The 23,972-nt window shown below is 54.5% G+C and overlaps 8 protein-coding genes across 8 annotated transcripts; 3 read left to right on the top strand and 5 right to left on the bottom strand.

Annotated features, from left to right (window-relative positions):
* Nucleotides 1–139: 139 nt before the first annotated feature.
* On the top strand, nt 140–1,375 carry TRIREDRAFT_1766 (uncharacterized protein; the record flags this gene model as incomplete). Its single annotated transcript, XM_006960857.1, has 1 exon — nt 140–1,375. One exon carries the CDS (start codon nt 140–142, stop codon nt 1,373–1,375), a length of 1,236 nt encoding a protein of 411 aa, XP_006960919.1.
* A 692-nt stretch (nt 1,376–2,067) lies between these two features.
* TRIREDRAFT_73706 (uncharacterized protein) lies at nt 2,068–2,933 on the bottom strand (the record flags this gene model as incomplete). The annotated part of the gene is made up of 2 exons (XM_006961522.1): nt 2,068–2,468; nt 2,553–2,933. The coding sequence occupies 2 exons, from the start codon at nt 2,931–2,933 to the stop codon at nt 2,148–2,150; spliced, it is 702 nt and encodes a 233-aa protein (XP_006961584.1). The 3' UTR covers nt 2,068–2,147.
* A 496-nt stretch (nt 2,934–3,429) lies between these two features.
* On the top strand, nt 3,430–5,121 carry TRIREDRAFT_102559 (uncharacterized protein; the record flags this gene model as incomplete). Its single annotated transcript, XM_006961122.1, has 1 exon — nt 3,430–5,121. The coding sequence occupies one exon, from the start codon at nt 3,430–3,432 to the stop codon at nt 5,119–5,121; it is 1,692 nt and encodes a 563-aa protein (XP_006961184.1).
* Nucleotides 5,122–6,884: 1,763 nt separating this feature from the next.
* On the top strand, nt 6,885–8,687 carry TRIREDRAFT_54330 (deacetylase; the record flags this gene model as incomplete). Its single annotated transcript, XM_006961123.1, has 1 exon — nt 6,885–8,687. The coding sequence occupies one exon, from the start codon at nt 6,885–6,887 to the stop codon at nt 8,685–8,687; it is 1,803 nt and encodes a 600-aa protein (XP_006961185.1).
* A 440-nt stretch (nt 8,688–9,127) lies between these two features.
* On the bottom strand, nt 9,128–10,594 carry TRIREDRAFT_102561 (uncharacterized protein; the record flags this gene model as incomplete). The annotated part of the gene is made up of 1 exon (XM_006961523.1): nt 9,128–10,594. One exon carries the CDS (start codon nt 10,592–10,594, stop codon nt 9,128–9,130), a length of 1,467 nt encoding a protein of 488 aa, XP_006961585.1.
* A 653-nt stretch (nt 10,595–11,247) lies between these two features.
* TRIREDRAFT_102562 (uncharacterized protein) lies at nt 11,248–12,011 on the bottom strand (the record flags this gene model as incomplete). The annotated part of the gene is made up of 2 exons (XM_006961524.1): nt 11,248–11,937; nt 12,000–12,011. The coding sequence occupies 2 exons, from the start codon at nt 12,009–12,011 to the stop codon at nt 11,248–11,250; spliced, it is 702 nt and encodes a 233-aa protein (XP_006961586.1).
* A 3,188-nt stretch (nt 12,012–15,199) lies between these two features.
* On the bottom strand, nt 15,200–16,581 carry TRIREDRAFT_119619 (uncharacterized protein; the record flags this gene model as incomplete). The annotated part of the gene is made up of 2 exons (XM_006961525.1): nt 15,200–16,515; nt 16,554–16,581. The coding sequence occupies 2 exons, from the start codon at nt 16,579–16,581 to the stop codon at nt 15,200–15,202; spliced, it is 1,344 nt and encodes a 447-aa protein (XP_006961587.1).
* Nucleotides 16,582–21,841: 5,260 nt separating this feature from the next.
* On the bottom strand, nt 21,842–23,525 carry TRIREDRAFT_119620 (N-terminal fungal transcription regulatory domain-containing protein; the record flags this gene model as incomplete). The annotated part of the gene is made up of 3 exons (XM_006961526.1): nt 23,375–23,525; nt 22,094–23,301; nt 21,842–21,863 (listed from the first exon to the last, which is right to left on the bottom strand). The coding sequence occupies exons 1-3, from the start codon at nt 23,423–23,425 to the stop codon at nt 21,842–21,844; spliced, it is 1,281 nt and encodes a 426-aa protein (XP_006961588.1). The 5' UTR covers nt 23,426–23,525.
* Nucleotides 23,526–23,972: the final 447 nt, after the last annotated feature.

Raw genomic sequence — 23,972 nt, forward strand, 5'->3', positions numbered from 1 at the left:
TGGCACGGCTTCTCTCTCACCGGTGTCCTGGTTTCGCATTCGCCTCCTTAAACACGCCACTTCTACTTCCATGCTGGACACCGCATACGTCAATTGAAAGGCATTCGTGATACGGGGACGTGCCCTCTAGCCGTCCAACATGTCTTTCCCCGTCGCGCTCCAGTCGGCCATCTTCTACCTGCTCGCCTGCACACCATGCGCCGAAATGCGGCATCGGCACAAGGTCAAGGACCAGGCCAAGAAGGAGCGGGTGGAAAAGGCGAAGCTCGAGACGTCGCAGCCCGGCCTATATCGACACCCATCACCGTACAACACCAACCCTTACTGGCAGGAGGAGATCAACATGGGACCCAGCCTACCGAAGAAGTCGACGAGCAAAAACTCGAGCCAACGGGGCCTGATGAGCGCGGGAGGAGAAATCAGTGCCCTCAGCCTGTCGGGACGCACAAACACGGGCGACAGCCACCTCACCAATTACGAAGACAGCACCTTGGTAGTATCACAGGACGGCATCCTGTCCGACGACTGGAATTCGCGACATGGATATCAGCGCGAGGATGAGGAGCTGTGGGGGGCGGACTGGTCCGGCCACAAGATCAAGGACGCCTTCTCCAAGGCGAGGGATTCCGCCGGACGATTGATTGAGTCCACGCTCGGCATGGACAAGGAAGTCACAGAAGAAGACCGCCATGCCTTTTACGCGGCCCCGAGAAACCCACCCGTCAACGACTTACACCCGCCCGTCGTCAGCAGCAAGCTCCCCCACAGAGAGGCTCACAAGTGGATGCTGCAACCACCGCCGTCCGCCAAGGTCATGGAAGGCAAGGTGCCCGTCAGCAGAGCCATGAGCTCCAAGAGCTCGAGCAGTAGGACAAGCGGCCGGACCGTTGCGGCAGGCGAGGAGAAGCTGGCTCGCCAACTTCAGGAGAAGCTTGTCAGGGAGAGGATCATGAAGGAGATGCCTACCGAGACCGAGCTCATCGACTCACTGTTTGTGACCAGAACGAGGAGTGTCCGATCCGACATGACGCGCACTCGCAGCCTGTCGTTCGACGGCTCCAGCGAGGCTCTGGACGGAAGCAACCCCTCGTTTGAGAGACGCAAGCGGAGCAACCGCCTGAGGGCCCTGGCCACCCCTCCTGGATACGAAGAGTCCGAAGACGAATTCGAGGACATTTTCTCACAACAAATCACAAAGACGACCAGCCGCACCAGCCAGACTGGGCACGCATCGCAGCGGCCGAAGCTGGAAACCATCAACAGCAGTGAAAGCAACAGCCGTTCGCGATCCAAAAGATCGAGGCGGCGGAAGTCGACCAGATCCAAAAAGACGCTGGCAGGAGCCGACTCACCTGTTGGAGACGACTCTGACTAGAGGATGCACCGCGTGAGGTGTTTTGCGACGAATCAAGGCAATCGAGCATGCTGCTGAGTAGATCGGCGCAACGTTTTTGCTCGTGTCTTTTCTTCGTTGACTTCGCTTTGCTGCCTTTCTGCCGTTCACTTGCACATTTTCTTTGACATTGCCTTTTCATGTTTTCTTTCTGCCACTGAATTGTCTGTCTCGCTTCTGTTCACGCATAGCACACACACACACACACACACACATGGGCGCTGGGGGAGGGGAGGCACGCTTGGGTAGCCTTTTGGGTTGGTATCTGCCTTTCTGTGTCTTTTTCCGGTGCGTGTTTTAAAAAGGCAAGGCGTCTTGGTTTTTCTCACTGTCTTTTGCTGTCATCTTTCTGTGTGTTTTTGGTGTACTCTTAGCAAAGACAAAAGAGGGCGAGGATTTGTATAGCCTTAGAGAGGGGGAGTTGCAGTGCTAGCTTTGCACGGGAATGACAACATTTGGATTGTTTCTTCCACCCCCACTTCCTTGGTTTTTGCGGCCTGGTGAATATGTCGACTTTCTCCTCTCGTTCTAGGCTTCCTTACTGCATCCTTGTTCCCACGATCTGGAATCTCCTTGTGTGACCCTACTGCTGTCGTGATGGAATGTTGTGAAACTAGATATATTGCCTAGAAGGGGGGGTATATATCGTCCAAGAGGACGGGTGTCCATCCAACCTAATCGAGATCCCGAGAAAACGCCAATCATGCAGCCCTTCTCCCATTGCCATCCCACTGCTTTTCGAAGACGGTATGAATCACAGATGTAAGCCGGCATCCTCCGCAGCACCATCACCACTCTCGTCCTGTCCCCGTGTCTCTGTCGTTGTCGTTGTCGTCGTCGATGACTGCGCCCCGTCCCGATTCGTCGCTGTCGGCGGTGTATTACCTTGTTGCCCAACTGTTTGGCTATCGAAGCGGACTTGCCCGTTGGATATCGTGCCCGTCTGAAATGTTCCGTCTGTCCACGCAGAATGCCGGGGTTCTCCCTCCTCTCCTTCTGCCCCCTGAGCGGTATTACTCCTAGAACTATCACCAGCTTGTGCTGCTGCTGCTGCTGCTGCTTGTCCATTGACAACCTGTTCTCCATTTGTCGTAGCCGTTGTTGCGATAGTTGTGGCTGGGTTGGTGGCCTCGGCGGTGGCATGGTTCGCTTCTCGAACTTCATCCTGGCTCTGAAACTCCGTCCAGCTGAAGCCTCGCTCTTCTACTTCGGCGCGGATAATGGCGATGCGCTCTGCCATGCGGTCTATGACGGCTTCGTTTTCCTTGATGGCGTCGATGCAGTCTTGGTCTGGCACAGTATTCGCGGAAGAAGTGTTGTTGTTGTTGGAGGAGGAGGAGGTTTCGGTGGTGTTGGTGGTGGTGGTGCCTAGAGCAACGGATGTGCCTTGTGCAAAGGGCGCGAGCTGGTCGTTTGAGTACTGGAGGTGGGCGATGGAGTTGCGGATCTCGAGGACCTTGAGGTGAAGCATGCTGAGGGAGAGGTCCTTGATTGCGGAGGCGAAGCGCGCGGGGGATATGGGGGTTGTGTCGGCGGACATGTTGGGCGGGTGTGTGTGTTCTTTTTCTCTTCTTTTTTCTCTCGTCTCTTTCAGCAATGATTTTGAGTATATACGGAGTAAGTAGAAGGAGGTCGGATGTCGCAAGCTCTGAGAGAGAGAGAGAGGAGAGAGGAGAGAGCTGTCAAGGTTGAAGTTATCATGGAGGGGCAGGCGTTTATGAGTAAGGTAGTGGGGGTGATTCTCCAAAAAGCAATGGCGTACCCCTGCCAGCCTAAAAAGCTCCCCCCAGCGTGAGTGGCGCAAGACGAAAGCAAGGCAAAGATCTCGTCCAATGCGGCGGATTTCGGCACAAGGAATTTCTTGGTGGTTGGGCAAAACTATACGCCGATAACACCGTCTCATCGAGCTTCGTGCAATTTCTCTTTGCTTGGGGCAGCCCTTTGCGGCACCCTTTGCACGCAGTTGGCGCTTGTACCAAGATCAGATTTCCTACGTATGAGAGAGAGAGATATCTAAGGCATTGATCGGCGGCAGCATGAACGGGCTCGGCTACTCGAATGCCTCGCGGTCGCTGCTGAGGGCCGCGAGGGGCATCTCGAGACAGGCTGCGGCATGCTCAATTGCCACCAGCGCAGCCAACGCTGCAGCCTCAAGATGGATCTCGTGCTGCTCCTCGCAGGCTTCAGGCAAGGGCGCGCCGAGGCAGACCGAATGGCCAGGTCTCAAGGCCTGTCGGCGGCTTGACGGCGGCCGCCGGACATTCTTTGCGCCTAAGACGATCCGAGACTACGAAGAGCTGCCCAAGGACTACCGCGACCAGACCGGGCTCGCTTTCGGCCCCAGGGACCTGTCCGAAGCAGAGGTGGACAGGATATTCGGCAAGGGCTTCGGCGCCAAAAGAGCAAACCACCTGCTGCGCATCTTGCATGGCAGGAGGGTGGCTGGCACGCTGGAGGACCCTGCGTTTGCGATACACACGGCGCAGTTCTCGGACGAAGAGATAGCCAGGGCGTTGGCGTATCTGCGGAAAACGGTGCCGGTGGAGGAGATTCGGAACGCGGGCCTTCGAGCCGAAGACGAGCTGGAACAGATGGAGCTAGAGATGCAGAAAGCGGCTGAGAAGAAGGCCAAGGCGAGCAAGAAGGACAGCAAGGAAGACCAAGAGGAAGAGGAGGGGGAGGATTCCGCCGATGTGTACAAGCCCGATCCCATCTACGGACGCTCCAAAATCGACGAGATGCGAGCCCGCAACAGAGCCAGAGAAAAAGCCAGAGAAAAGGCTCTCGAAGAGGAGCGCAAGGCAAAGGAAGCGGTCGAGGGCATCTCAGGTCCATTGGCGAAGCCAGAAAACCAAGTCCGAGAAATCACCAACCCTCGCGTGGCGGAATACTACAAGGCTGCTCAGTCCGACCTCGAGGCGCCGCCGGAGATGAAGCCCTGGGAGCGGATTCTGCCGTCTGCCACCGTGGTGGCCCTGGTGCTGGGCTTCATCGCCGCCGTCGCCATGGTCTACGAGGAGCCGGCGCCGCGGTACAGGCTGTTCCGGGAGGTGTCGACGTCGCACGCTACCGTGGGAGCCCTCATCGCCATCAATGCCCTGGTATATCTGGGCTGGAGGATACCGCCGCTGTGGTCTCTCTTCAACCGCTACATGATCTTTGTCGTGGCCACTGTCCGACCCATTACGCTGTTCACCGCGGCGTTTTCGCATACCAAGCTTAGCCACCTGTTGGTCAACATGGTGCCCCTTTGGTTCGTCGGAACGTGCCTGCACGACGAGATTGGACGCGCGGACTTCCTCGCCCTCTATCTCGGATGCGGCTCGGTGGGCTTCCTCGGCAGCTTGATCACGTACACGCTCAGGGGCTGGCTGACGGTAACGTCTCTCGGCGCGTCGGGCGCAACGCTGGGGCTGTGCTCGGCCTACTTTTGGGAGCATCGCACGGATGGCTTCAAGATCTTTGGGCTGCCGCAGGATGGTGTCCACGGCATCGTCTTTCTGGCGCTCATCGCGGCGGTGCAGTTGACCGGCCTGGGGAAGACGGTGAAGCTTAAGGTGGACATTGCTTCCCATATCGCCGGTATGATTGCTGGTATTTTGGGGATTGAGCTCCTGAATAGGACAGAGAGGAGGAAGACGCCGCCGGGAGAAGACAAGGCCGTGATAGACATTTTGTCTGGGGAGACGGAGAACCGCGAGGCAGTAGTAGCTGACGAAAGGAAGTAGATGGTCTGAAGATAGAAAGCTGTATCCATGTAGCAACACCACTTTTCTGTTTTATTTGCATGGCATGGCGTGAGGAGATTGGGGATATATGAGGCCTTTCGAGAGCACTGCAAAATTGATATGTCAGATGATTTGCATGTCCCGTCCCATCTTCGTCTACAGAGCCCCAGCTGATGTCTTGTTTCCGCGATAAGGGACTCTATCGAGTCAATTCCATATCAGTTTATGCGCAGTTGAAGTATTAATTTTGTAGATATATTGACAATGGTCCTCTGCATATAGCCGAAGACGCCTTGCAGGTGATGAGATGCGGTACGTACTCGGTCCCTGTACCTGCCCTCTGCCCTGCTGCAGCCCTTCGTCATCGCTGGTGACACCGGCAGCCCAAGGTTGCAGAAACGGAAACAGCCCCACCATCGAAAATGCGACCCTGGGTCGCTGATTCCCAAGTTCCCTTAGCGCAGCTGCAGTTTCCGGGCAACGACAGCGTCATAACAGACCACCTTGGCAGGAACGAGCCCAGCGGGCCCCACTGAAGAAGGTGCGCTGATGAGCTGGCAGGCGCTGGGCTCGCTTTCTTGGGGGGTGGGAAGGTGCACATCAATGCGAGGAAGAATGGAAGGAATGACGATATGCCTTTGCTCTTCTATTCTGTCTTCCTTGCTTCCTTCTTCTTCTGCGACATGCAGATTGTGTGCAGGTACCTACATACTGATGACTTGAGATCGATTTCTCCGAGCTTGAGAAACTTTCACCTTTTTTTGCTTCTTGTGAACTTGGAGTGAACCTTGAGGTTGTTGCTGCTGTTATTTCATCTGCTTGTCAAAGCTTTGCTCGCCTCATCGCTACCGCCGGCCACATCAGACTTCTCAGCAGGGCTGCCCAATTGGCCACACTCAAGGCCTCGCTTTTCTGCTTCATCTGCTTCTGTTATCTCCCGAATCGTTTAGGCTCTGAGGCGACACACGAATGAACGCGCTTGACGCCACCAATTCGACCATTTCCGTTACAGATACTGCCACCAGCTTGTGACAAAGCCTCACCTAGAAATTGCTGCCAAACCTTCTTGAGTTCGAGTGCCCAACCTATTCCCTACAGACCCTCGCCAAACCCAAAAAGTCTGTCGGAGGCGAGGCTGCCAAGGCGACGCTGTCCGTGACCTGGTCTGCAGACTTGTAAGCCTCAGCCCGCTTCTGGTGAACCTCCTTCACGCACAAGGTGAACTGAAACCCATAAAAAGGGCTCCCCCCTACCGTCTGCAACGCCCCACGCAGCGCTAAGATTGTCGCTGCACGTTCGCGTGCCGGGTTTTAGAAACAGCCAGCTGGAGATTTGGCTGCAGGTTGGGGTATTTGGCGGCGGCCCTTCTTTGTGTTTACTGGCTCGGGTCTTGTCCCTTCTGCCCACCTCCCGGATCTCCGCATCTGGTCCTGCAAAAACCTTGGGACGCAAAGCCGCCTCAAATTCGCTCTTGAACCTTTCACCAACGCGTTTGCTCCCGACTCGAGGCAGCTGGACCGAAGCAGAGTTCAAAGCTCAAGAGACAGGACAGTTTTGAACAAGAGATTTACACACAACAAAGGAAGGGGGGCTTTGCGCAACTGCGAGATGGTCTAGTCTGAGGTCGCGGTGCACCTGGCTTTTTCTCTCTTTGACGACCTCGCGCGTCGGCGGCTGCTACCCTTTTTTTTTTTTTTTTAAACCCCCTGCATCTTTTCTTCTTCCTTCCCACAAAAGCGGACGACTTCCGATTCAGCGACGCCATGGATGGGAATTCAAGTCCTCTATCCTCGCCTCCCGGCTCTTTGCGCGACTCTACCCCGTCGTCGCCTCTCTCGACACTCTCCAGCACACCCTCCTTACCAGATACCGCCGCCTCTGCGCTCGACCCTTCACGGCGTTATCCTTCGCCCATGTCTACGATCGCCTCAGGAGCCCAGTCTCCCAGACTATCTGCTACCATTAGCCTTGGCCAGCCCGTGTATGACAACGAGTCCTCCAAGAGTGCGGATGACGATCAACCTCCAGCAAAGCGACGCAAGGTCTATCAACCTAAAGAACGCACAACCGAATACCTGAACTACTTGAATAAGGAGGACAAGGATATGACGGAAGCCGAGAGGGCTCAGGAAAAGAGGCTGGTTGCGGCGTTGAGGAAAAAGAAGAAGATTGTCGTCATTGCCGGCGCGGGCATTTCCGTCTCGGCAGGCATTCCCGATTTTCGCTCGTCTTCTGGCCTTTTTGCGCGTGCCAAGAACCAACACAAGCTTAAAGGCTCAGGCAAGCACCTGTTTGACGCGTCTGTCTACAGGCATGATTCCTCAACGCAGCATTTCCACGCCATGGTGCGGGAGATGGACGAGTTGTCCAAGAAGGCGACTCCCACGCATTTCCACCGCCTGCTCGCGTCATTGGCCCAGGAGGGACGACTGATGCGGCTATACTCCCAGAATATCGACGGACTCGACGCAAATATGAAGCCGCTGGCGACCGAGATACCGTTGCCTCTCAAGGCTCCCTGGCCGGCTACCATCCAGCTGCACGGTGGGCTGCAGAAGATGGTCTGCAGCAAATGTGGCCACCTGGCACCGTTCAACAGTGAGCTGTTCGACGGCCCCGAGGCTCCATTGTGCGAGGCGTGCACGGTTGACGACCAAGTCAGAACAAGGCATGCAGGCAAGCGAAGCCACGGAATTGGACGTCTCAGACCCCGTTTCGTGCTCTACAACGAATACAACCCCGACGAAGAAGCCATTGGCAACGTTTCCAGTGCCGACCTCAAGGCTCGACCAGACTGTGTCATTGTTGTTGGCACTACCCTCAAGGTTCCGGGCACGAGGAGACTGGTCAAGGAAATGTGCCAGGTGGCCAGGGGGCGGAGAGATGGCCTCACAATCTGGATCAATACCGACGCAGAACCCAAGGATGCGCTGTTCAAGGACTGCTGGGATCTCGTTGTCCGATCTCCGTGCGACAAAGTGGCCCAGCTCGCAGCGCTGCCCGAATGGGACTGCGACATTGGCAATGACTTCCTGGTGTCCGCGGAACAGGATAGCCAGAACCAGGAGCGGCTCAAGAACACCAAGCTGGAGGTCGCGCTCCCGTCCAGCTCTCCTGATCTCCACCATGATCTCGGCCAGGAGGCCATACCCACGCCACGACCCAGCCCCAAGCTGGCGGCTAAGAAGCAAATCAAGCTCGCTCTCGGAAGGGAGCCTCCGCAAAATGACAAGCCCACCAGGGCGGCCACGAAGCCCCGCGCCAGGAAGCCGAAGCAGCCCGCCAAACCCAAGGCACCTCCTAAAAACGTGGTTACTGAGTTGTTCAAGACGGGCAAAAGCTTCTCTCAGGGAAACAAGGACAAAAAGTCTCCCCGCACACCGCTACCATCAGCACCGAATCGAAAGGCTATCAAGGTTGAGCCTCAGACCTGTTCTTCAGCCACATCCCTGAGCAATCCGAATGCTTTATCATCCTTCAGTTCCGCTGCGCCCACGCACAAGAGGCCGAGGGAGACGATATCTCCCACATCTGTACCCAAAGGCATGCGCGATCTACTCCATTGATGAGTCTCTTTAATCCAGGCAACGCGAACGGTGTTCATGAAGCATATGTGGCGTTGATGTAACGACGATTCTCTTTTAGCAATACGAGGGCGAGCAGTTGACAGGCAATCACCAGGATAATCGTGATAAGGGTATATGTCAGTATCTGCATGTCTGGGCCGGGCCATGGCTCGGTCTAGGGACTAAAATGCATGGAAGGTTTATCGGTTAACTGATGGCCCTGATACACATGAGACTTGCTTACTAGGGGTAGAGGAAACCGACCGATGTCTAGGGATGTTGACCAGACGACATCGAGAGTCTGGCTGTCACTCATGCCAGGAAGGAAGATGCAAAAAGCAATATAATACAATCATGATTCATCAAATACGGTTGACTGCCATCGCTGTGGAAACACAGACAAAGTTCCATTTTCTTTACACCTTGTTGACATGGCCGATTCACGCCTTGTACGGATTCCAGAATAGTCCATCGCCATTCCACTTGGCATGTAGCCGATCCAGCTCCGCCAGCTTCTCCTCAGACAGCAGGTCCCGGCGTCCAGGGAGGAACTTCATCGCGCCCGGAAAGGTCCTCGGGGGAAGGCCGTCTTCTTCATCGGCCTTTTGCAGCTTCGCCAGGGTTTCGTCATAGAACACGGCGAGCGCTTCCTGGGTGGCGAGCTCCTGGCACCACAACACCCCCAGGACATTGATGCCTCTGTTGCGAGCCTCGAGGAATTTGCCCGCGTGCTCGGGCGTGGCGCCGAGCTCGGTAGACTTGCGCGGGTTAGAGCTATGGAACATGACGGCGCTGCGAGAGGCGTCGGGGTATCGACCCGTCTCGGCCACGTAGCGTGCGTAGGCGTCCTTGAGGGCCTGAGGCGAGACACGGGCGAGGCGGGCGGCGAACATGGTCTTCAGGCCGCCGTGGGCGTTGAGGGGCTCGGTGTAAGCGTTGACACCGGGGAAGGGGATCTGGACGGTGTCCGTCTTGAGGGCTTTTGAGACGAGGGACGGGCGGCGGAGGGATGCGCCTGCGGGGGAGGCCTCGGCTTCCCTGGCTGGACCGTAGTACGTGCATGTGAGGACGAGGATGGGGGTTCCCGCCATCGGGGTGCCAGGGGGGCCACGGGAGAAGGCGAGAATCATGTTCATGGGCTCGGGAGGGGGGGCGAAGGCGAGGAAAGTGTTGACGGCGGAGTCGATGGCGTCAAGGGGCAGGATGACGGTGCGGTTCCAGATGCTGGGCGTGGGATCCTGGCTGCTGGTAGGGGAGAGCCCGAGGGAGCTGAGGGGGTAAACGCGCATGGTGGCTCTGAGGACGACGCAGAGCCCGTGGCCGACGCCGCAGAGGGCGTTGAAGAGGGCGCGCTCTTCGCTCTCAGAGGAGGAGGAGGATCCGCCGACGTCGAGGACGTCTCCGGCGGCGGTGACGATGCGGAAGGAGACGGCGCTGTCGGCCATCCAGCCGACGATGCCGTTGACGGAGGTGTTGCCGCCGCCGAGGAGGCCGCCGACGACGCCGACTGCGTTTGAGTTGACGACGGAGGTGAAGTAGCCCTCGTCGGCGAGGTGCCGTATCAGTTGGCCCGTGAGGACGCCGCCTCCGACGACGACTTGGTCATTGAGGTTGTCGAGCTCGATGGCGTTGAAGTTTCTCAGGTCGAGGTAGAGCGTCCTGGAGGTGATGGGGACGGCGGAGCCATGGCCGCCTGCGACGGGGAGGACGACGAGGTTGTTGCTGCGGGCAAATGTGATTGCCGAGACGACGTCTTGTTCTGTGTCTGGGACGGCGATGAGGGCTGGCGGGGAGGAGACGAGGGTGTCTGACCAACGGGAGAGGAGGGCGGTGGCGGAGGAGTTGGGGTCGGGGATTGTGTGGGCAAAGGTGAGGAGGTTTGTGTCTTTGAAGGTGGAGGTGGTCATGTTTGCTTTTGGTGTTGAGAGAGAGCTACTATAAGGGGGGGTGGTTTGATGTGTTGAGGCGGTGAGATGAGACTCTACAATAGGAGCATCTCAAGAGGCTGGTTCGGTGAACATGGGCTTTGAAGGAGATTTATAAGTGAAGAAATCTAATGCTGGTTTGTTGTATGGTTGGCGTCTGACGGGAGAGGCAAGCAAGCAAGCGAGCAAGCAGGTTCGTGGCCATGCATAATGAAACCTTACGAGGCGGACATGATAAGCACTTGTCGTTTGAGCATCAGCCACTAGAGGCTGACTTTATGATGACAACGAAGCAACCATCATGTTTTGAGCTATGAACTTACGTATGGGCTGCATAGGTAGGTAGAAAAAAACGACAAAGCCCCCCTTGGAGCTCCCAATTGCTCAAAGGCGTAAATAATACTTCTCACCACTCTTGGTGCTGTACTGCTTCTCGGAGCTCCCAAGCGTATATCGATCGACAACGTCGTCAAGCCACCGAATCATATGCCGTCAGCGGCAGAACAACATGTGAAAGGCAGATGACAATTCATTTCCTTACCCAAAATAACCCCCCCCTTCCAAAAACACAACACAAACAAAAAACACAAATAGAGAATAACTTTTCCCCCATCTCTGACAACAAAAGAGAATCCTCAGTACTCGTTGCGCAGCTTAAAGTCGCCCGGCGAAACAAGTCTCCTCCCCAGGGGCGTCATGTCCAACAGCGTCAAGGTAGGCTGCACCTTTTCGCCGCCCCTCATAAACGTCGAATACGTATGATAAATCTCCCCATCCTGCTTCAAGAAGACGCTGAAGCCAGGAACATCCCCCTTGAAATCCGGCTTGAACCGCGCGTCGTCCTGGTTGAGCTCTGCGAAATTGTACTCCTTGGGGCATCTCTCTTCGTCCAGCGTCGCGTGGAAGTCGTAGTTGAAGTCTGATTCGCCGGAGGAGTACCATGGAAACGTCCATCCTGCTCGTTTCTTGTACGCTTCAATCTTGGCGATGGGCGCGCGGGAGACGGCGACGAGGTTCGTCTGCTTGGAGCGCAGGTGGCGGACGTCTGGGAGGGATTCGCCCATGTGGGTGCACCCGGGACAGCCTGCGTCGTCTTTGGGGCTGAACATGAAGTGGTACACGATGAGTTGGTCCTGGCCGTCAAAGAGGTCGTCGAGGGAGAGCGTCTTGTTGCTGCCAGGGCCTTGGAAGAGGTAGGGCTTGTCAATCTTGACCATGGGCAGGGCGCGGCGCTCGGCGGCGAGGACGTCGCCTCTGTGGGTGAGGTCTTTTTCTTTGGCGAGGAGGGCTCTGCGGGCGGTGAGCCACTCTTCGCGGTTGACGACCTGGTGTTGTTCATGGTAAGTGTGTTGTTGTCGTGTGTTGAATTGTTGTGAGTTGACTTAACTTTGCCTGGCATGTTTGCTTGGATGATAGTGATGAGAGAGGCTGTTGAACGTTTCGATTAGAGCTGTATTTAAGTACCTGGAGTTGAGTCTCTTTAAAGCTCGACTCTTGATGAGCCCCTATGAAAAGGAAGACCTCCCCTTTTCGACCTTATATCGACAAATAGAGCAAAATCGCCACAGCCTCTCATCCCCAGCCATGTGCATGTTCCACGTTCACTAATCACCACATCGAGTAAATCTTGCTTTCCTTCACCACTCCTCCATCAGTTTCACGCCTGTGGCGCTTTCACATAGGGAGAACTTGCAACCGGCCTCTTCAGCTCGGGGGTTTTCGAGGCCGCTACCAAAAGCCAAGTTTTGGGATATCAGTGGCGGCGTCCCATCTCAGACTACCTGCCTAAAGAGGCGCTTTGCGGAAATGGTGATTGGCTCCAGGTATATGCATCGGTGAGGGGAACTGGGGGAGTTCGTGATGGTTCTGGTGGTAAATAGGGGGGAAATGTCACGGCAGGTTTGCATATGCGTGTAGGTCTAATTGAGGTGCTGAAGATGCACTACTTCATGATGGCAATTTCTTGGAGCACAGTGAAGATGCTGTTTGATTGTGTCAGGACATTGCGACGTAATGATGATTGAATGACATGTAGGGGCATATAAAGGGGCAACTTTAAGAGAGCCTTCGAGCGTAATGAGCTACCAATCACTTGTCATTTTGTGATGGTTTTGCTTGCCTCTCATTGCCAATGTAGCATCATCAACATAATCTTTCTGTCTAGGGATTCGAGGAGTCGACGGCGGTCTGCTGTGATGCCATATGCCCGATAACTTGGCCAACAAATGAACAGACATATGACTTGCATCCTTCGACTCGAAAGATAGTGGCAGTTCAACCTCTGGTATTCATCTTATTCTACTTTGACAGAACAAAGTTCACCTTTCAGTCAAGCGATCAACCATCGATCATGTCTGCCACATGAGCCGTCCTACTTCAGTCGATCCATTTAGCTGTATATTCAACACCCCGTTGATGCCAGGGTTTGACCCAGCCTTGTTCACAATCCCTTCAATTTATCTTGGGAAGCACGAGGGCTCATGACCTTTTGAGTTGGGCATGAGCAAAGGTGATGTGATGTGTATCGAAGACGTTGACAGATGATCTGTTGAAAACGGCGTCTATATGTCTATGTGGCGTAAGCCAGCACACAACCGCCCATTGCATGAAGGCACAGGCATCCATGGTCGTCAAGTCCCCATACTGATTGATGGAAGTGACGTTCGTCTTGCTTCCCAGCGCCGCCATATGTCGATGGGACGCCAGCCCCGTGATCTCGCCGTAGATAGACCAGTCATCTCTGGCAGTAGGTCCATAGTCAATATTCACCGAGAAACACGAAATTGCTGCTGAGGGACACCGGGAAGGGACCTGTTCGGGACAGTCATGCTTGAGCTTTCTTCCTTTGTTGGGATGGTTCAAGACACCCATTGTCAGAGGATTCCGCGTAACGTGGTCCTGCGGCTGGTCGTTTGCTACGGCGTAGCTTCACTGTGAAGACGTCAGACGAATGAAGGCAGCATCGAGCAATAAACAGAAGGGTTACTTGCTTGCTGTTGGCTGCTATATTCTCCTTGGCGTGTTGCTTGCGCCGGGCAGCAATAGCTGCAACCTGCTCCTCTGTCAAAAACTGGTCCCATGTGGCCGCTTATGAAAGGAAGTATGGGTGCAAGCCAGCCCCTGCCTTCTTTTCTGACAATATGTTCCAGATTTCTTCTCACTTCTCATGACGGTGTCTTGTAAAAATTCCATTTCTTCCCTCTGCATTGCCCTATGGGCTGACATGATACCAGTCTGTGTTTTTCTTCTTCTCTTTTTCGAGCTATTCTGGCGCTCTTGTCGAAGACCTGTCAGATCTCCGATGGCGAGGACATATCAACGTCTGCTTCGTCACTGAACGGTATAACATTATGGAGGTCTAGTCCAATACTTTCGAGACAGTCAGACACATCTTCGACTTCGACCAGTACTACCGCAATGAACGCACTGGATATTCTGTTGCCAGGTTAATGTAGCAAGCTGGGCATAGGGCTAGGGGGAAAGTGTGCGGTGATGGAGAGACGTGCTCGAGAGGTGTGATTCGGAGACATACCAGTTCGGAACACGGCGTCCAAGCCACTGATTTGTGGCTTCGATGATCTGCAAGGTTGTTTCAAACGAGGGTTGAGGCATCTAATTCATGATATTAGTATGTCGTGCAGAGCGCAAAGAGCAGAGCGCAGAAAGGAAGACGTGACAAAATGAGTACATATAGTGGCACCAGGGCAGACAGCTTGAAGACGAAACGAGGATAAAACGCCGTGGTCAATGTAAACCGGCCGGGTCGACTGCAGCTGAGCCACAGCAGGTCTCGCGGCTGGGTCTCCAGGATCGCAGGGTCCGAAAGAGCTGACGATAGCTCATCAGAAGCAGGTGACGCCTTGCAGGGCCATCCGCAGTATGAGCAGGTGTCTATCGATAGGTCGGCTTAGTCTAGGTCGGACCTTGTCTTGCAGAATTCCAAGGTAGACGGGGATGGTGACAAAGGCATCGAGGAGGATGCAGAGAGGTCGAATGCCCTTCGTCATGAAACGGAGAAGTTGCTGCCGTGAAAGGCCATGTATGGCTGCGGCTGGGAATGTTATAGATGGAATAGAGGGATGTTGTGGATGAACTCAAGGAATGTGGTCAAAGATATATCAATAGCTGTCCAAGCGCGGCCGTTTGCAGGACGTATTAAACAACAATGTTTGGTCAGCAAGACACAACCTAGACGGACGAAGTCGAAGCAGTTACCCTGTTGTAACGAGACATGACGAAGAGGTAAAAAGAGAAGAGGAGGATGGGAGAACAAGTAGAGGGGTCGAGCCATCTTCATGAATATAAATGGGCAGATGCCTTGTGAATCAAGAAAGTAAGCTCCTGGAGTGCCTGAGCAGAAGGCGCGGCCATAATATCTCTGTCATACAAAAAGAGCGCCTGTGGAAGTATCAGGCATTGTCAACTGGCAATTTGGCCATTCTCATTGCAGACGTCTGTTCATTCTCTCACTCAAGGCCAGTTCGCTCCATGCTGTTCAACTCAGTGGCTTTGCAGTAGCCATGTGAGATCTCGTGTCATGGCTAGACAAATGTCTATACGCCAATCATGGACAGCCATAGGCAGAGCCTACTCAACCTGCTTCCAGAGATTCTCCAGCTGCGCGATCCGCACCCAGTCCTCCGTCCGATTCGCATCCGAAAGCCCCTGAGTAAAACTATTCCAGTACTGCTTCGATTGCGCCCCATAGCTCGTGTTGAACCACCCAAGGCTGCTATTCCCATGCCTGTGCCCGTCCCCGTTCCCGAATATCGTCGCCATGCTGTCCATGCCGCTGTACCGGATGCTCAGCATCCCGTCGGAAAAGGCCGTCTGCCGCTTAATGTCCTGCATCGTCCGGATCAACTCAATCTGGGAGATTGTCGCCTCGTACACCTGAAACCTCTGCACGCAGCACGTCTTGAATTGCGCCAGCGCAGCCTCCGATTCTTCGGACCCGGGGTCACCTGCTCTGCAGACTTCGAGCCACAGGTCGCGCATCCGTGGCGACCAGATCTGGCAGATTGTGGCCTGCTCCATGTACTCGCCATTGATCGGCAGCGACTCTCCAAGCGGCGTCTGATAGACAAAGTCGACGAAGCACTCGTGGCAGAAGAGGGCCTCGGGATATCCCCACCACCTCGCCTTGCCGCTCCCCTTGATCCGAGGACAAGCAGGCACGCCGGCAAACGTCATGATAAAGTCTGACAGGTACGAGAAGACGCCGCGGTCCAGCATCTCGCCAAACTTGCACATGTACTGCGAAAAGCGCGGGCTCGCGGGGCAAAAGTCGCACACGTAGGCAGTGTACGTGTCTCGATCCGACAGCTGAAAGAAGCGGTCCAGGTCCCTCGTCTGGACAAAGCCGGCGTAGCACGCCTCGCAGATGTTGAACTTTTCGCATCCCGGAATCGTCCACCAGTTGCCGTAGAGGATTCCGTCTGCCGTACACGGAACGAGGCTGCAGATGATCTGCTCCGCCTTTGCAAAGACTTCGAAATCGCGTCTGCTCAGCGCTGCCTCTAATGCCGTCGCTGTCGACAGATTCTTGTCTGTTAATCGGCACGGCCACATCTCTAGATCCGTGTGATCAGACAGGCGTTGAAACTCTTTCCTGAAAGGGGTCAACGCCAGCTTGTCCAGATAGCACGTCTCGCAGACTTGAAACTTGTCGATTCCGTAGTACTTTGATATATACCAGGGCATGGCATCGGACCGTATCTGCTCGCCCGTGCACGCTGGAAGTCGGAGACGACGACGAGCGGCACCCACGAAGCCGTTCCAGTTATTGTGCTTGGACATGGAAGCAGCAGCACTCGAAATGTAGGGGATGCTCATGTCGCAGCTCCATTTCGTGATGACCCCCTCGGGATAAGTGCCGAAATAAGACTGAAAAATGGTCCCAGCTATGTGGTCCTCGTAGCAAGCCTCACACGCAACAAACCCATCAACCTCGCCGCCCACCATGCCATAGAGGAGTCTGCCCCCGGTGTCCTCAGTTAAGACTTGCCCAGGACAGCGCTTGACCTGTAGACGCCTGGTCATGAATTCACGCAACGGATTCACATTGTTCGTTCGAATGGCCTCGGGCCAAAGGACTTGCTTCACTCGAGGAAATCGAAACCCGCAGGCAGCAACTTCGCCGGCGGGCCACTCTATCCGCTTGAACTGAACTTCAAGATTCGTTCCTTGGATGTGGTCGGCATGGCATCTGGCACATATCAGGTAGTCTGCCGCGTCATCGAATACGTCCGGAAGATAGTACCATGTCAGCGGATAGCTGATAGCCCGGCCTTTGGGGCATTCTGGCATGACCTCTAGCGGAGGTCCAGTTCCTCGCACTGGATCAGGCGGTCGAGGGCCATCTTCCTCGAGTTCGTCTGGGGAAAGTGGGCTTGATCTGTGTTCGCCCGGGTGAAGCTCAAGGTCGCTCAAGTCTTCAGTGGCATCGTCAAACGGGTCGAATCGAACTGATGGTCTCCCAGCCATTGCCCTTACATTGACCTAGCGTCGCCGAAATCAACCAGCCGTACGCAAGAAAGAGAGAGTCCTGGTTGTAAAGTCTCATCAGCAGGTGCAGAATACCTACGAGCAGATTGCGATATTTACCTGGCAGGTCTGTTCAGCCTCGATATGGCGGGCCAGCTGCGGCTGAACAGTCGACAACTGCAAGGCAGAATCTTCATCGTGCCCAAAACGGACAACTACTCCGCATATCCGAATGCACATCTACATGTCCGGACACATATGCGTGCGTTTTCAGGACATGACGTGGCATGCAGGCAAGTAACAGGTCGCTTTTGACACTCCCAACGCCATGCACTTCGTAACTAAGAAATAGTCGACCATTGGCGACTGTTGCTCCCATTTAGCCGAGATATGCAGTAGAAATCAATAGTTCCAATTCCCACGCAGTTTTGCGGCTTGGCTTATTTTCAGAGCTTTCAACATTGTCAAATTCCCAATCTCACATCCTTAGCCTGCTGCGTGCTGGTCAAGAGATGTCTGAAGCTCGACTCATTGGGTAGTGGCAAATAGCTGCCCAAATTGTGCTGTGTGAGCACAGTCCTTCTGGCTTTTGTGCCACCACCACTGTAAGACTTCAGCTGATGAGATTTGATATCCGATCAGACTGAAATCTAGGAATGGTTGTCGAGGGGCGCATATTGTCCACAGCTAGATAGATCTGCAGACTGTTGCATCGCACTCGTAAACTGTCCTTCAGGTCGCAGAAATAGCCGACGGGAAGAGCAGCAGGTAGACTCCGTAGGTTGAAAGAGGCTCATGTCTTTATATCCAGTGGATTTGCTGAGCTTCTTGTCTGCCTGAGAACCCGCATCACTCAATATCGCCTTGATGAAGTCCAGCGTCCTAGTTCGGGGAATTCTGGAGACTGAAACCGTGGCCATCTGTACGAGTATTCCTGCCGCATTGTCATATTGCTCGACATTCAGTCTTCATGTAGGTGCAGGTATCAGAGACAAGGGCGAACCGTCTACCCCAAATGCCTACTCGACAGCTGTCTAGCATCTAGATAATCTCCTCACCCAAAGGCAGAGCTCGGTGGCGCGAAGAGCACGAACTGTCACTTGAAGAGGCCTCCGTGAAGCTATCGCGACGTTGCGTTGAACCCAAACCTAGATTCCCACAGCGGGATCAGAGCAAGGTCGCTTGGCACCTGATCGTCCATCGTACCGTCTCGTCGGTTAACCTTTCCATACTGGCGGTTAAGCTGCTTAAACATCAACTTTGTCAAACCCAATAGCCGCGGTCGCTTATTGGTACGGTATCTTAGTACCTGTCGTTTGGAGTCCGTTCCCCGCGTGCAAGTGCCGTTGTTTTGCAGGAGGAGCCATTGAGTGTCTTGGTCAGAGTCAGCGGCAGCTCGACTATCCGAGAGCTTTCCGAGGGAAAAGATCAGTTCAGCATGCTGATTGGCTTGTTTCTGCTCGCACAAGGGCCAAAGAGAGTGATAGATAGGCTATTCCATTCCAAATGCATGTCTCAAGGGCGGCCGTTGTAAGCTTAACCAGCCCACCTCCTTAGTGAACCGATCAATAACAGTGAGGAGTTGAACCGCCCTAACGAACGCCTTTTACCCCAGATGACAGCAGAAGTCTCGCCCTCCTGACTCCCGCAAGGCTGATAAGCGAGGAGAGTATCTTGCTATTTCCGGTCCCAACCTGCCGGAAGTTAGACATCCACATCTCCGCAACAGCCGGCGCCATGGTAGTGTTAGTCACAAGGGGAGGCGAACAATGAGGGCAAATTCACGGCTGCCACATGAGCCTCCGTCCCCCTCATCCGCAATCAGTGTCAGCATCCAGAGGGAAGCCACTCAGACCTAAAGGGCGGTCGCGGCGATTGATAAGTACCGGCGCTAATCGTGAGTCGAAGCCTGACAAATGCTCGTGCGTCGGTCCACACCCCCTCCATCTCATGGATCGCGATAGACACAGAGACGATCACAAGGGAGTGAGCCGAAGACCCTCGGTGATTGGCTGTTGGAGCCATGTGAGCCTGGACGGTAGTTGGGATGGCTGCAAGTAGACAGCGCCCAAAGGTTAGACGGGTCGGCACTAAATCCTTTGCTAATTCGAAAAAGTCGACTTCTTGGACAGCTGCCAAGGAACAAAGCTCGCAACTCGTCAAGCCAGGGCGTCGTTTCCCTCGTACTCATGCTGCCGGGCTTTGGGCCGTCGAACAGAGGCGTTGCTGGCGATGCTCGATACAGGCTCGAGTCTCTAGCCACCTATAGGCCCTGTCAGCCGTGGACGTTGCTAGGCCCGCCAAAGTCCGCGTGCTTCAACAAAGAGCGTTATGCGGGGGAAGCCATAGCAGCCCGCTTACAGAGCAGAGCGAGATATCCGAGCTCCGTGGACTTTGCTCATTCGCCACTGCACCGGCTAACGGCCACCCCTCAGGCACAACGTCTGGTCGATTTCGTCCGAGCCCAGGCCCAATGGGAGCTCCAAGCTACCATGCGTGTTCAAGCATGTCAGACCTCCGGTGCTGCCCCGTGCTCTGGGCGAGCTTGATGCCGGCAAAGGTGGGGCATCCTCGGTCGTGTGATGGACAGCGATGGGTCCCGGAGACCGAAATGCGCGATCAACCGACCAAGGAGATCACCCACGCCCTTTGGCCCCCCCCCTTGTCTCTCTGGTTCCTGATGGAGGTGATAGTGGACGGCAAGAGAGGGGAGTGTGAGAGTGTGGCGACGGCTGTTGTAAAGGCCGGCACGCCTGACTTGGTCATGCAGGCACCGCGATCGGAGCGGTGGCATTATGGCGAGCACTGAGTCCTCGGCGGATCGGATTCAACGAAGACACCACGGCCTAGAAGACACTCGGCTCGAAGTCACGCGGGGAGCTGCAGATGGCGAATCAGATCGACTATCTTTCCATCGTAAAGAATCGTTCCGGATGGTTCTGTGTAGAAGCAGTGAATGGAAGCTTGGTGTTTTTATGCCTTCTCATTGTCAGGGCTTGGTATGTTCTGGCGGTTGTTCTAGCCTTGACATAGGAGCGCTGCTAGTTGATGTCTGATCGAGACGCCAAAGGTAGAGCCGCGCATGATGTTCGACTTCTTGTAAAGCTCTGGCCATTAGCAAAGCTTTTTCCTGCATTCGAAGCATTGGCGAAAGGACATTGATGTCGAGTACGGAGTAAAGGGGTTGATGTTGGCAAACGACATCACAGAGAAAGAGGCCCTTTCGATCCATCTTGCCTTAGTCATAATCAGCGAGAGGGAAGGAGCAGACAAGCTGCAAGTCGGCATCCGTTGTCTTATCTAAGCAGCCGGTGGTTTCTATCTCAAAGTGGCCTAGTGCTGTTGCCATCTTCCACCTCTCGCAGGATCAACTGTGGCGTTCAACTAGGTATGCAAGTTATGCACAACAGGCAATTAAGCGAAACGTCCTCTTTGTCGATTTTCCAAGACACTTTCCTACATTGTCTGTGGAGGTGTATCCTGTTGATACTTGTAAAGAACCAAGACGAAACATCAGGAATCCTCTGAGTCAATCGGCGACAAACCTGCAACTGCTTGAATCGTTGACATATCCGTTTGATATGATGCCGAGAGCCAGACAGGGCTCGCTGGCGGTTGCCTTATTTGGAAAGGCGCCGGCACTCGTCATATACAAGACCTGTATCTACCTCCTACGTCTGAATGATGATCTTATTCTGAGCATCACATCTCAAGTTTTGTTTGTTCTGTATTCAGGTCGGCACGCAATAGACATTGTAGAGTGTCTTACAGAAGAAAGAGACGAGTTGATCCAACGCCGCCCAGATTCGTTATTGTAGCCGTTGGCTTGCGTATCCCCTTGAGCTCAAATCACCATACCTTATATACTTATCACCTCTTTATAAGCTCAGACACCCGTATAGAGTTCCTTCTTCCAAGCCCGAGCATCTACAATCTGAAATCATACCACGCCAAGGACTGGTGGTGTATTGCCCCATCCCCAATGCTGCTGCAGATTCGCGACCCTCTCCGCCGTTGAGTAACCCGTTTCTCGCTGGATGCTGGTAAGCAGCTGAGCCAGAGCCGTTCTCTGTTCATGAGTCTCGAAGCAAAGCCCAGCTATATAGAGCGGCTGTACCATATGCAGCCGAACAGGGTCGTCCGGTCGCCCCAGAGATATTGCGCATATCTCGGTAGCATGTCCCTCGATCTGGGATGACAGTTGGCGATATGCATTGAGGCGCTTGGCTACAAATTCTGGATGTGTTTCCGATACCTTCTGGTTCAGGGGTTTGTGAATCAACAGAAGGAGCTGGACGAAATGATACAGGACTGCAGCTGTTGCGCACATGGCGTTGGCGTAGAACAACTCCTGGAACACAGTTTGAAATTCCGACCTGGGCGCCATGTTGTCCGAAGGCGTGGGGATATTGTTATACCTCTGAGCTATTCTTGCGCAGGGCTCAAAGGTATCTGGTAGCGCGGCGCACCAATTGTCGAGGTGCCGAGAGATTGTGTCCCAGCGACTTCCATTCGTCTTGCCAGCCTCCGGCGGGCTGATTTCTGATGGTTTAGGGCCACCTTTTTCAGTCGCGACGAATGCTAGAGTCTTCAGCATAACCCAGATCAAAGTCCTGCAGGCTGCCGTCTCTGTCATTTGCAAATGATGGCCCGAGTTCTCGTCGTTGCAGAGCGAAATAGGCATGTGAATTCCATCAACGACACACATCGGTAGCCCCGCCGCTTTCCAGAGCTCGAGATTCTCTATGTCAATGCGCGGTGTGGTCTGTTCGACATAAGATGTAACCGAGTCAATGCAGACAATGTTCCAAAAGGACGCTTGCCATGCTCTTCGAGTGTGTAATCCGTATGTGCCGCCGCGTATATTAAAGTCTGTACTTTCGAAAATTTGTCTCAGGTTGAAAGTCAAAAGATACTGAGCGCCAGACATGTGTCTATAGACGTCACACCGTTAGCTAAGAGGCCGCTGAAGAGAATATGCATTGATAAGCATACCTGGAGACTTCTGCAAAGCGGTTGTCCAGAGACTCGTAAAGAAGAAACACAGATATTGCCGCCAAAAGGTCGTCCACGACGTTGTGAGAGCCCTGGTCGCTTGAAACTCGGCGCCTCTTGAACGATGGTGACACGGCCGAGTGCAAGCTCGTTGGCATGTCCACCGACGCCGGTGTAGCTCCTGGTGATGGGGAAGGACTGCCGTCTCGTAGTGTTTGCAGCAATCTCATCATGTGGCCAATTGCTTTGTCGTAAAAGCTCGCCGCCTTGTAAAACCAGTCTATGTGAGCCGTGTCGGAATACTGCTCGAGCATCGATCGACCAGGGGTTTGATGGATCGACGAGTAGGTCTCTCGCTTCGTCTTCCCAAATTGCTTAGCCGCGATGGCAGCCAAGGCGTTCTGTAAAAGAGGGCTCCTTATTGCCTTGATGGGCACAATGTGTCCGAAGAATCGCTCTATATCAAAGACGTCCAGACACGGGCTGATTCGTTCCGCAAAATATTTGATCAGATAGGCAGTTTCTTGGTCGGCCTCATTCGAAGAGTCCGGCAGCGGAGACGACATTTCGGACTCTAGTTTCTCTGATCGATCTGCATCCATGCCGTATCCGGGTTGAGAGAATCCTTCCAGATCGACATCGCCAAGCCAGGACAGAGACGGCCCCTGTGGGCCATTGGCATCATTTATTAAAGAGAGAGAAGGGATGAAACCGCAGCAGTTGTTCCCGTCGGCAAAGTATATCTGGGGATCAATATCGAAAAAGCTGGCCTCGAAGTCTGCGTCAGAGATATTCTGAGTCGTAAGAAACGACGGGTCAGGTATCCCTTGATGGGTAGGAGGGACGCCTGGAGGCGGCCTCTCTAGGCCAGCGCTTTGTTGAGTCTCATGCTGAACTTGAGCTCGAGCTTCGCCTGGGGTTGAAGCGTCGACCCGGGCCCGATCACGGTCTGCATCGCCCGGGGTCGTCGTAGGCAACGATGCCGTATCCAGCGAGCCAAGGAATGGCGATGAAGCAGAAGACGACTGAGCCACGGGGCGTGACTCTACTGATTTGGCAAGGCTGCTACCCTGCGGGCTTGCACTAGCCGACGAGAACTTCTTGCGGAGGTTCTGGCTCTCATCGAGGAACCGGCGGAGATGGTTGTAGCCAGGGCATGAACGAGACGACTTTTCGCATCGCTCACAGCCGGGGAGGCGCTTGTCGCACTGAGAAGATGTGAGACAACTGCACAACCGAATAACGGGTTGAGAAGCTCTTCTCCGCGGACGCGGTACATACCTTGACACGGCGCTTCCTGCAGAGGGTGCAGGGCACAGTGGAAACGTCCATCGTGTCGGATCAATCAAAGCGCCAGCGACGCTCGATGCTCGCTCCCGCGATCCTATTATAGAATGAGTGCGTCGATGAAAATGAGGCCCTGGGCCAAGTCACCGAGCGGCCCGCGTGAGTGGCTTGACGTGGTTGATGAGAGGTTGAATGAGCTCTGGGGTTGATCGAGAGCAGGTCGGCCGTTGTTCAAGGCGAAGGTGAGCGAGCGAATCGCCGACAATGCCCTTGTTGGGACTAGCGCAGAGTGATGACGCTGTCTTATCCCGAACAGGGCAAAACGTGCAGAGTGACAAAGGTACATTGAGCAACGCACTTTGTCATCCATCGTCGACATTCTCTCATCGATTCGGGCACCTCTTTGGCTGCGAAGACCGATCAAGACCATCACGAGATATCGGCTTCTGCTTTCATTTTCCATTGTCTCACATAACCTGTGGATACCATCCGGCCCTGGACAGTGTAACCCACTGCGACACAAAGAGAAGCCCCATTGACGGGCGTCTTTGGGCAGAGGCTCCGCCAGTCTCAGCACCAGCAATCAACAGCA

This window comes from Trichoderma reesei (assembly GCF_000167675.1).
Source record: "Trichoderma reesei QM6a unplaced genomic scaffold TRIREscaffold_1, whole genome shotgun sequence".
Taxonomy (NCBI): Eukaryota; Fungi; Ascomycota; class Sordariomycetes; order Hypocreales; family Hypocreaceae; genus Trichoderma; species Trichoderma reesei.